The following is an 11,395-nucleotide window of genomic DNA, read 5'->3' as shown; positions in this document are numbered from 1 at the left end:
CTCCTCCCCTCCTCACCTTCACCTCCCCCCTCCTCCTCCTCCACCCCCTCCTTCCCCTTCTCCTCCCTCCTCCCCCCCTTCCTCCTCCTCCTCCCCCCTCCTTCTCCTCCTCCTCTCCTCCTTATCTTCCCTCCTTCTCCTCCCTCCTCACCTTCTCCTCCCCCCTCCCTCCCCCCATCCCCTCTTCCTCACCTTCCTATTTGATAACAAAATAAGACAAGCACCCTCCTTGCATTTAAACACAGTAAAGGTCATCCTGAAATCCCTAACATTCTCAACACAACTATATGTATCTAAAAGTTTAAGAAATGCTAATGTTTTATGTCAGTCTTCAACTGAAGTAAAGTGGCTGTGTACTGTGCCACAACAAGTATCCTCTGTGTGGCTGCAGTCCTGACATGGAGATGTCACATACCTAAACACAAACAGCTTAGCGATTACAAGGGAGGTATAAACAAAATGCCAATGTTTTTTTTTTTGTTTTTTTTAGAAAAAAAAAGATCAAAAGTGATGAAAAAAAATTTGCAGAGTGGGAAGTGACAGGTCCTCGCTGCAGTGAGGTCAGTAAGCAGGCAGCTCCCTTTACTGGTGAGTCATGCAGCTACAGCAGAACGCCTTGGAGAGAGCTCCAGAGATCCTGCGGAAGAAGCCTTTAATAGACTTCTTACAGGACATAACATCACACACAACTTCAGCACTGTCTATTTACTTGCAACGAGTGTGTGTGTGTGTGTGTGTGTGTGTGTGTGTGTGTGTGTGTGTGTGTGTGTGTGTGTGTGTGTGTGTGTGTGTGTGTGTGTGTGTGTGTGTGTGTGTGTGTGTGTGTGTGTGTGTGTGTGTGAAATGATGGGAGCGCCAACTAAAGCCTAGCCTAAATGAACAAATATCCATTCATAATCTCACTTTCACCGTTGAGAGGAGTAACTGTCTTTTGTTTTTTTCCAGTAACAGCCTTGGTCTTCTTTCTCATCTGGGGTGGAAGGGAGAGTATAGACAAACATAATTCCTTTAAATTCTTAAATGTTTTACATTATGTTGACAGGACATAACTACATTAACTGTAACTGTCAGCAGAGGTTCAAATCCCTCGTGTTTGAATTTGAATACATAAGTCTGCGAAATAATTACATCTACTGTTTACTACTCATACATCATGTATTCTACACATGCTTACTTGTAACCCATCTTATCCTTGCCTCAGTCAGTTCTACCCAGTGCCAGTGTGTGTGGAGTTATTTTCAGTTTACCAATGTGAACCATAAACATTTACTGTCTAGACATACATGCGTCAAACAAGCCTTCAACGTTATCTAGCGATAGCTAGCTATCATTTTAGTGTAACACTTACATACTAGCTAGCTAACAAAATAGCGTTTTTTTTCTCCAAACATTGGCTTCGTTTGGTAAAATGTTTAAATCCTGCCACATAGCGAAATCCATTGCATTCCTTCACACGACGCAACGGAACACGCATAAGTTTTATCGATGAACAAATAATGTCATCGACGAAATTCTTAATGATCGATAATCGATCGTCGATTAATTATGCCCATCCCTAGCATGGACAAATGCCCACAAACATACTGTACACAACGCGCTGATGTAGGCTAGCGCATTAAGTAGTGGTACACTGTGTCCTCCACAAAACTTCAGGAACAGTAACAGTGTGTGGCATAACCCCTAGAGACTTGACAGCACAGTAGAAAAATTGACCCTTTTGTTTACATCTGCAACACTGAACTCCAGTTTAGAAGTCTACGTTCCAAGTATACATTCTTGTGCTACACTGTACCCTTGGGTAATGTCGAGGGTAAAACATATTTAGCGTTATAAGAGGAGGCCACTAGAAGTAGGTTGCCAGGTATGATTCTCCAAAAAATGAGGTAGCAGGAAACTCCTCATCACAGGTAAAGCTCTTCATTGCTGGGCTCAATCTCACTGCTCATCTCGTGTTTGTTGGAGTTCACCGAGGACAGATGTGTGTTAGATCACTTGGTGTTGGCACACACTTATGGATTACAGCACCCTCTACTGTCAGTATATTTAAAAAAATCTGATTTAGTTTTAATTGTTTAATTACAATATTGTTCTTTTAGTTTCACAGTGCTTGTCATTGTTAATATGGGATCCATACTATGGGTCTATGGCTCTCCTGCAGTTGCCACGGTGTGTGTCTGTGCCTGTGCCCCAATCAAGATGTCACTGTGTCAGGGTAGGATTCACGCACACACTGTGGTGATAAATGCCTTGATGCACAGCAAGCTGGGTGGAGGGAATAAGGAATGGAGAAGAATGAATAAGGTGAGATTGTCAGTTTGTGTTTGTTGTGAGAAATAAAAAGGTGCTGTTTGCCTCATCTGACTACTTTATTTTTTCATATTCCACAAATGTAAGCAATTGTCCTACAGATACAATACAATTAAGATTCAATACAATCTTCATGATTGTAAAACCCCAAAACAAAAAAATGCGATACATTCATTGAAAGACCAGAATATTTGAACTAATAACACAATGGAAATACGTTGTAACTGATAAAATAAGAGTATTAGTGCTCTATAGATTGGAGAGAGAGTTTAACAAACACCCCAACATAGTCAACCAGTTGATGTACCAGGAAAGTCTGAGTCATGAAGGTCGCTTTTAAACAAATTCATATAAAATATATATATATATATATATATATATATATATATATATGTTGAATTGTATTCATCTCAAAGGTTAAGGGTCACTTTGTTTGACGTAAGGCCAGTCATGGCTAATTGCAGACCCCACTGAACTACTGCTCCAAAGGTTTCAAAAAAAAATTATTGGGAGTTTTTCCTTGTCTTCCTTGAGGGTTTAGATCGGTTTAAGTGCAGTTCTATGGCCATATGTTAAGCTTGTAAATTTGATATAATTGACATTGCTTCTAAGAACGAAAAAACGAAGCAAACTTCAACTTGGGGGCAAATCTAAATTCGTACAGTATTGTGGTCTATAGGACACATTTAAAACTATTTATGGTCTAATACCATCCCATAATCCTAATTTTGCTAGTAAATATGTCCAGCTATGTAATTTCTAAATTCATAGAAAGATCCGTTTCTCTGTAGTTGACCTGAACGTACCATGATATAAGAACAAATAGACTTAATTTGATAGAAACAAGCAATTTTTACTGAAATCCAGGGCTACTGGGTTGCTAAATGAAGTGCTGTTTCCTATCCCAGGTTCCTACAACAGCCGCAGTAGTGTAAAACCACACACCACCTTGTTCAGGCTGTACTGTACTGAGACTGACTGTGCTGCTCCCAGTCTACCCTGGTTGTATGTGTTCTAGGGCATCTGTGTTTTATAATGGTGGGTCTAAACAACAACATGGACAATCTCCATGACAGGGTGGACTAGTATGGATAGACTGCATGCTAGTAACATTAACCCACACCAGAGTTGCTTTGATCTACTAGGCCCACTATGATGTCATAAGCATAACCATAGAAATCGGAATGGACTGGAATGGAATTCTGACACAAGACACATACAAGTTACTAATCAGTCAGATGCGTTTGAACACTTGATGAACATGTTTATGGAGATGGTGAATTGATCAGGACTTAAAAATGATTCTCAGCAAGATGCTACCCAAGTTTGGGTGCAACCGTATATATCCTTTAGTGTGGAGTGCCGGAGTGGCCTTAACAGCAGTTGGGGCTCTTTATATCTATCAGTGGTACTGCAGACCCACACCTGAGGAAGGTATGTAGATAACTGTGTTAAAAAAGGTGTTGTTTTCTAGTAAACTAATGATATACAGCTCAAATGACTTGGGAAACATTTAATTTATAACCCTAAAAAATCCACAACAGGAAAGCATTTATTTTCTTGAAGGTAGAGGTTATTAGACAACACATTTCTGTGTCAATTTACACCTAAAGGGTTCGTGTGACTTGTTTCCAAGATGTGTATATAGTCTCAATTAAAACTACAATTTAAGTATGACTTTGAGCCCACTGTATATTGGTTTACTTCTTTACTAACAACGTGTTTGTTCTCTAATCCACCTCAAGATGATCTTCCCAATACTTCTGATAGTCTTGATGTCTCAACAGCTGAAACACCTCAAGTAAAGTTACATTTTGTTTTCACACGATTCCCTACTCTGAAAAAGAAAAGTAGAAACTTGAATGGCAGTGTTAGGTCAAAACTTGTCATGCTCTATGTGTCCTGGCAGGCTATTAATGAGGAGAATGGCAAGCTCATGCTTTTTGTGTACAGCCCACTGTACTGTGGCCCTGTCACCATCTACAGGGTGAGAATCCAGTCCCTTCATCTAATCATCTGATAACAGATGAAGATTTTTCTCTGAAGGCTTGACTTGAACAGAATCTGTGTTTTCTGTGTTATAGGGGGTCAGTGAGACAAGCGGACAGCTGCTTCCATGGAGATACAGTCCTTTATACTGTGGACCAGTGGTTCTGTTCTCTGTAAGCAACACTTTTTGCATGTTTCAATCAAATGAAATAATTTATAGAAATCAAGGATTGAACTTTTAAGTCCCAGCATTTGGCCTTTTCTGAATGAAATGTTATATCCATTTCCTTTTGGTTTACTGTTATAGGGGGTCAGTGAGACAAGCGGACAGCTGCTTCCATGGAGATACAGTCCTTTATACTGTGGACCAGTGGTTCTGTTCTCCGTAAGCAACATTATTTGCATGTTTCAATACAATTGACACATTTATGGAAATCAAGGATTAAACTCACAGCATTTGGCCTTTTCTGAATGAAATGTTGTATCCATTTCCTTTTGGTTTACTGTTAAAGGGGGTCAGTGAGACAAGCGGACAGCTGCTTCCATGGAGATACAGTCCTTTATACTGTGGACCAGTGGTTCTGTTCTCTGTAAGCAACATTATTTGCATGTTTCAATTCAATTAACACATTTATAGAAATCAAGGATTTAACTTTAACTCTCAGCATGTGGCTTTTCTGAAAAATGTATCCATTTCCTCCCAATCCCTGATGTTGTTGTGTGTCCAGGAAGCCAGTGAGGACGAGCAGCAGCTGTTGCCATGGAGCCCCTTGTACTGTGGGCCTGTGGTCCTGTTCCAGGTCACTATTACCTTCTATATATCTCAATACAACCACTCTAAAGCTGTCTGATAGAAAAGAAAGTACAGAAAGTCGATTTTGAGAGTACACTCATTTGATCAGAGCCTTTTCAGCTAAATCATGTCTGATACTGATTGTAAAAGAGTGACTTGTTAACTTGAGTGATCGATGTCTGCAGGGCCTTCCAGAGTCTGGTCCACTGGTGCTGGGAGACGACTGTAACCAGTTTACATTTCAGTTCTCTTTCAGGACCCACTTTGAGGTCAGTGTGAATGGGATCTCATCACTATGGCTACTAAAATGACAGTATGATAGGGCTGAATGTTGTCAACAGTCTATTAAGAAGAAGAGGTTGATAAACTCATTGAAGAACATCCCTAAAGTAAATGCATGCAGACATGTGACCTGACTCAGCTGTGTTTGGACTGTGTAGCAATTCTTGGTGAAGACTCATCATATATGGATGACCCGAGGCCCAACCACTCAACTGTGGTGGAGTGATCTGGTTGAGAGGACCAGAGTGGATCACCAGGTAATGTGTTTGCTTGTTATTAACGTTATACTCTGTCATAGCAACCCATAGAACATTTCTTTTCAAGAAAGACTAACTTAATGTTCAACTTTTTCAATGGTGAAGGGTGCTCCAGTTTACCAATCTGTCACCAAGTACATCACAGGAGTTAAGGTAAGTTTTTCCTTCATTTATTACATTTATATATGTAAAAATACTATTAATACATTTTATTGTATAATTATGACAAGATCATCATTATTAAAGTGTTATTTTCTTCTTGACTGTAGCTGGTGGGAGCTGCTGTAGAGAAATACATGTCTTCCAGCAGCAAGCAGAACACCCACTTCACCCAGTTTGACGGCTTTCTGGTGAGTTGCTGTTAAACTTTAACAATACTTTCTTTTAGATCCCTGAACAAGTGTGTTTCTAAATGAGTGTTCTTGTATTCAAAACAGGAGCAGAGAGTGACATGGGAACATTCAGGGGTTTATGTGGATCCCTGGGGCCAAGTGTTTCCTACCAGCCGGACCAACACTCAGAGCTTCTACTCCCATCTCCCCGGACACACCCACGGCCCTGGTAACAGCCACGACTCCCAGCATGCCTCTGGACCAGGCCATGCCAGCGGCTCTGGACACAGACACAACCACAGTCATGCTGGGCGTGCTAACAGCCACAACCATCGGCCTCCATCCCCCCCAGAGCATCCCTTCCAGCCCCAGGTACAATCAGCTTCTTCCCCCTCTGACTGTAGAATCCTAGGTCCTTTATCTTGTTAGAATTGAGACATCCTACAGTATGTTGATATGGTTGAGAAGATTAGACCTTTTGGAAGTGTGAAGGTGGGGAAGGATTACTTATCTCGTCCACTATTGTGCAGCAGGAGCCTGAGGAGGAGGAGGAGGAGAGGGTTCAGAAGGAGGAGTCTGGATATGAACACGCTGAGGGGGAGGAGTCACATCAGGCCCCGCCCCCTGGGCACAGCGATGCTTCCCGCCTCATGTTAGTCCAAATACACACACTTTATTACACAATATGTTCATAATAGATTCAAGCCATTTGAAGGCACAACATGAACTGAGATGTTTGTTGTGGTGGTTACAGGACCTATCTTCAGGACAAACAGGTCCAGGACTTGCCCAATAAAATTGTGGCCCTTCGTGAGGCATTTCATGTGAGTTTATCAATCTCATGTATATCAGAATGCAGGAACATGTCAATATCCAGAAATCTAGATTTTCAACTTGAGATGACCTTGTGTTACAGTCACTCCTGACCCAAGACACCACAAAAAACGTCCTGCTAGTTGCAGGAAAGATGATTCTTTCAGGGCTGGTCCAGCTCAACCAGGCGGTAAGGACAAGGCATCTTAGAACAACAGAGACTTTGATGGTCCATTGATGAACGTAATGATCATATTCTTCTCTCTGATCTAGAATGTTAGTTCCCTCTGCACATCGTTCAACCGCCTGGTGAGCTACATTGAAGATCCCGCCCACAGGGCTGGGATAGAGAGGGAGCTGGCCTCTGTCAACGTGAGTAATGATAACAAAGTGAAATAATTGTGCATTTTACATATTGATTTATCATGTTCAAGGTACATTCTGTGCAGATATTGTTGGGCATTGCTTTGAGCAGCCCATGTCAGTTTTGCCTGTGTTTGATTTCTGCAGATCCATCACACCAACTTCCTGGATATTGTGTATGATTTCATCATCCTGGGAGTGATGAGAAACAACGCTGCCTTGCCTCCACAAAACGTAAGTTGTACTGAGAAAAGAGAAAGGCTTTGAAGACTTTAGAGTTTTAAGATTTGAAGAATTTATTGTAACTTTGTTAACGACAAACTTCTGACCCCAAGAAGCAGGAACAGGGATTCCTTGATCACCTTTTCCAGGTGCTGGAGCCAATTCTAACTCCTCCAACTGGATGGCAGCCATGTGCCAAAATGTTCCAGGAAGTCCTTCAGGTACACAAATGTATTTCCTGTTTCATGGTCAGGCTGGTTTTGCTTACTTTTATGTTCTGGATCTATGTGTGGAATAACGACTTGTTGTGTCTCACTAATCTCAGGTCCAGCTAATGAAGTTGCTAGACAGCATCCTAGATCTGGACGAGTCCACCTTCAGCCAAGCTGACGTCCTATCAGCTGTGCTCTTCAGCCAGCTGGAGGGAATCATCCAGGAGCTGCTTGGAGATCTGGATGGCTGCTGACTTTCACAGCCAGACCTCCTCACTTAACATTTTCTATTCACATCTAGAAGTCTGCTTCATTGAATAAAGTGCAGACCCACGTAAATCTTTTGGCCATTTTGTGAAAAGATTAGCATGAGGAATATGCTATGTTACATGGAGGAAGACTTTTAGAGATTTAAGTCATCAAATCAAATTGAATTGGTATAGTCCTTTTTACAAGCGTTGTCACAGAGACCTTCACATATACCCACATATCAGCACCTATAAACAACCTAAACCCTCAAGGAAGAGAAGGAAACCCTTGGGAGGAGCAATTCAGTGAGACATCCACTCCTCCAGAGACAAATGTAACACTTGCTTGTTTGCATCATAGAAAACTGTTTGTTATACAATTGTCATTGTAACATAAAAATAATGTAATTTCATCTCTGCTTAGAACTCCACATTAGAAAAAAATGACCAATTTGTGTGAGGGATGTGTATATATCTCTCTCAGGCGCTCCCTGCGTTTCTTCCTTATGACCAGAAAGAGGCAATGTTCGCCAGCCCGTAGCAGGTTTTGGTTGTACGCCTGCCTTGCTACTGCATTTAGCTTCTAGTTGTCTGCAGTATGTGGAGGTGATGCTGTGTATTCTGGTTGTAGCTCTGCAGAGTGTCAGACGAACAGTGAAGTTCACATTGACCACAAGCTGTATAACGCCAGGTGTCAACGAAAGGATTAACATGTTCAGTTGTCAAAAGATCATCCAAAATGGTTGGGATAGGCTCGATATGAAGATGTTTTTTAAACCTGCGACCTGTGGTCGAGTTTGTACATCACAATATTGTGTCCAAACACCTGCAGTATGTCGCCTAGATATTAATATAATAGTCCTAGTAGGCCAAAAAATCCTCTTTTTCACAAACTCAAATCTGATCACCCTATACAAGACCAAGTGTAATATAACAACCTGAACGTAGCTCGACGATAAAAAAGAATTGCACAAATGCACAAACAACGTAACATCAATATTCCATCAAAGTATAATTTCGCGCGCAGTACATCTCTTAATTATCAGTGGTGCGCAGTGGGTCTCCATAGTTACGCAGATGACGGCAAAGATTCCGGTGTCTGTCGGCTGTCGGAGAGAAGAGAGTACTCCTCACAGAAGCTGGCAGGTGGGCAATACAAATCTTTCCGCAATTTTGCATAACATTTCTGTGGATCCAGTAGCATATAGTGTAAAATGGTATCCTAAGAATATCTATAAAGTAGCCGTATTTGTCTTAAAATTGTATTCTGTATCTGTCTACTAGCCTATATAGTAACTATGTAGGCTATTTAAAATGTGAGTTTAAAAATGATGCATTAAAAGCAACTAAACTTGCCATGGCAGTAACAAGATGGCTAAATCAAAAGTACATGTTGACCATGAATGTCCTGATATATAATACTCCTCATGTTGTTGTTATGACTGAGGACCTATAGCAACAGAGTATCAGAACAATGACAACTGTCGCCTCATGTCTGGTTTTATAGGACCTGCCCACTCGTGCTTTCTGGCCAATGTCTGAGGACGTCAGGGACAGCCCACAGCTGGTTTTCCGGCTGCATGATGGCGCCCCTGAGCTGGTGCGGGAGGTGCTTCTGGATCGTGGCTGGGAGGAGTTCAACTCGCAGGAGCACCAGGAGGGTGACTGGAACCTGTACTGGCGCCCCTCTGCCTTCCGTGCCTCTGACTACAAGAGGCTCCTCCCCTGGCAGCGCCTCAACCACCATCCCAAAACGGTGGGCATCACCCGCAAGGACTGCCTTGCCCGCAACCTGAGGAGGATGAGGGGGACGTTTGGTTCGACTCTCTACGACTTCAGTCCCACTGTGTTCATCCTCCCCAACGACTACACACGGTTCCTGGCAGAGTATACCAAACATCACCTACGTGGAGCAGCAAGTGGAGGAGGTGAGGGAGGGAGAGCCACAGGCTACTGGATCTGTAAGCCAGTGGATCTCTCCCGAGGCAGGGGGATCTACATCTTCGAGGACGTCAAAGACCTGGTTTACAACTCGTCCGTGATCGTCCAGAGGTACGTCAGCGACCCCCTGCTTATCTCCGGCTACAAGTTCGACCTGCGGCTGTACGTGTGCGTGAAGAGCTTCCAGCCCCTCACCGTCTACATGCACCAGGAGGGCTTGGTGCGCTTTGCCACTGAGAAGTACAGCCTGTCGTCTTTGGACAACCTGTTCTCCCACCTCACCAACACCAGCATCAACAAGTTCAGCCCTTCCTACACCACAGATAAAGAGAGGGTGGGCCAGGGTTGCAAGTGGACGATGAGCAAGTTTCGGTGCTTTCTCCACAGCCAGGGTGTCGACCAGCAGCTGCTGTGGCTGAGGATCAACAGCATTGTGACCCTCACCCTGCTCACCGTGGCCCCCTCCATCCCGCCCAGCCGTAACTGCGTGGAGCTGTTGGGCTTCGACATCCTGATCGACGCCGCGCTCAAGCCCTGGCTGCTGGAGGTCAACTTTAGCCCCGCCCTTTCCTCTGACTGCCAGGCCGACGTCACCGTCAAGAAAGGGTTGGTCCACGACATGATCGATCTGATGAGCTACCAATCAGGGGACAGCCTCAGGCAGAGAGGCTACCTCCGACAGAAGCACAAACGCCCCTGTTACCTGGGCAGCCAATCGCAGCCGGCTCCCGGTCTTCCTCTCCCCAAGTCTGTCTGCCGGCACCAATCAAAGAAGAGGAGCCACAGCCAGTCCAGTTTACGGGCCCTGCTGACTGAGCAGAGGAAGTTCCCGCCTTCCTCCCAGCTGAATCAGACCTGCGCCTCCCTCCGCTGGGCGAGCGGCACCGCCGGTTCGAACCCGACACTTCCACCACACGCTCACCCTATCGCCGCGGTAACCGGAAACGGGAGGACACGTCCGACGCCCTCGTCGCTCGTCACGGGGAATGGGGCGACCGCAGGCGTGTCTGAGGTTACAGACGTGTCAGGAGACACGGACTCGTCGACACCCGATCGCCTCCGGCGGCGGGCCACACTGCAACACCACCACGCTGCGGGCTTCTCTTCGTCCTCGTCCTCCTCCCAAGCCTGTAAACTACCTGCCATCCCTCCCGGGCGACAGCTGTCGGTCAGGAGCCCCTGGGCCAATCAGAGGCAGGAGCGGAGCGTGGCTCCTCATCCTCCTTGCCGCGTGGGGGACTTTATCCTGACCTTCCCCTTCAACCGGGCCACGCTGAGGGCATCGCGAGACGGGCTGGACGTCCGGACGGCCGTTCAGGAGGTCAGCAAGCTGGTGGCTCAGCTGACGTCGCGTCGGAGCCAGGCGAAGAGGAGGAAGAGGAGGAAGGAGGAGGAGGGGCCAGGGGTGTGTGGGGGGAGGGAGGGGGAGGAGGAGTACCTGTTTTGGGGGCCTAAGAACCCACCCCTGCTTCGTGAATTCTGCATCTCCAACTGATTATATTTGCACTTGTCAACAACTTTTACATTAAAGCTTATGCTCGATTTGCCATTGTGGTCCTAATAGACGAGTACTAAGACCACATTGTACACAGACACAAACATTATAACTATACATAAAGTGAGGATCCGTGCATAC

At 44.6% G+C, this 11,395-nt stretch overlaps 2 protein-coding genes and 1 long non-coding RNA gene across 3 annotated transcripts; all 3 read left to right on the top strand.

The window, feature by feature from the left end:
• The first annotated feature begins 3,563 nt into the window (after positions 1-3,563).
• Positions 3,564-4,470, top strand: LOC146286684 (uncharacterized). Its single transcript, XR_014758403.1, has 4 exons — positions 3,564-3,741; positions 4,053-4,108; positions 4,217-4,294; positions 4,392-4,470. It is a non-coding gene; the product is annotated as an uncharacterized LOC146286684 (long non-coding RNA).
• A 560-nt stretch (positions 4,471-5,030) lies between these two features.
• Positions 5,031-7,873, top strand: LOC146286683 (uncharacterized). Its single transcript, XM_084700495.1, has 13 exons — positions 5,031-5,096; positions 5,275-5,358; positions 5,530-5,628; positions 5,734-5,781; positions 5,898-5,978; positions 6,066-6,332; positions 6,491-6,612; positions 6,715-6,784; positions 6,877-6,963; positions 7,047-7,145; positions 7,284-7,370; positions 7,475-7,579; positions 7,684-7,873. Exons 3-13 carry the CDS (start codon positions 5,560-5,562, stop codon positions 7,822-7,824), a joined length of 1,176 nt encoding a protein of 391 aa, XP_084556621.1. The 5' UTR covers positions 5,031-5,096; positions 5,275-5,358; positions 5,530-5,559; the 3' UTR covers positions 7,825-7,873.
• A 1,032-nt stretch (positions 7,874-8,905) lies between these two features.
• On the top strand, positions 8,906-11,254 carry ttll2 (tubulin tyrosine ligase-like family, member 2). The gene is made up of 2 exons (XM_084700172.1): positions 8,906-8,964; positions 9,326-11,254. Exon 2 carries the CDS (start codon positions 9,353-9,355, stop codon positions 11,252-11,254), a length of 1,902 nt encoding a protein of 633 aa, XP_084556298.1. The 5' UTR covers positions 8,906-8,964; positions 9,326-9,352.
• The last annotated feature ends 141 nt before the right edge of the window (positions 11,255-11,395 follow it).

Source organism: Hypomesus nipponensis, chromosome 6 (genome assembly GCF_054491055.1).
Source record: "Hypomesus nipponensis isolate SF chromosome 6, ASM5449105v1, whole genome shotgun sequence".
NCBI lineage: Eukaryota > Metazoa > Chordata > Actinopteri > Osmeriformes > Osmeridae > Hypomesus > Hypomesus nipponensis.
Note: the sequence above shows the minus strand (reverse complement) of the source record. Positions and strands in the feature narration are given on the sequence as shown.

Excerpts from the sequence above, each read along its gene's own strand:
- LOC146286683 (XM_084700495.1), top strand. The coding sequence starts at position 5,560 with ATGACCCGAGGCCCAACCACTCAACTGTGGTGGAGTGATCTGGTTGAG. Across the intron at positions 6,613-6,714 it reads AGCGATGCTTCCCGCCTCAT|GACCTATCTTCAGGACAAAC; the intron begins GTTAGTCCAAAT and ends TGGTGGTTACAG. Across the intron at positions 7,580-7,683 it reads TGTTCCAGGAAGTCCTTCAG|GTCCAGCTAATGAAGTTGCT; the intron begins GTACACAAATGT and ends CACTAATCTCAG.
- ttll2 (XM_084700172.1), top strand. The coding sequence starts at position 9,353 with ATGTCTGAGGACGTCAGGGACAGCCCACAGCTGGTTTTCCGGCTGCAT.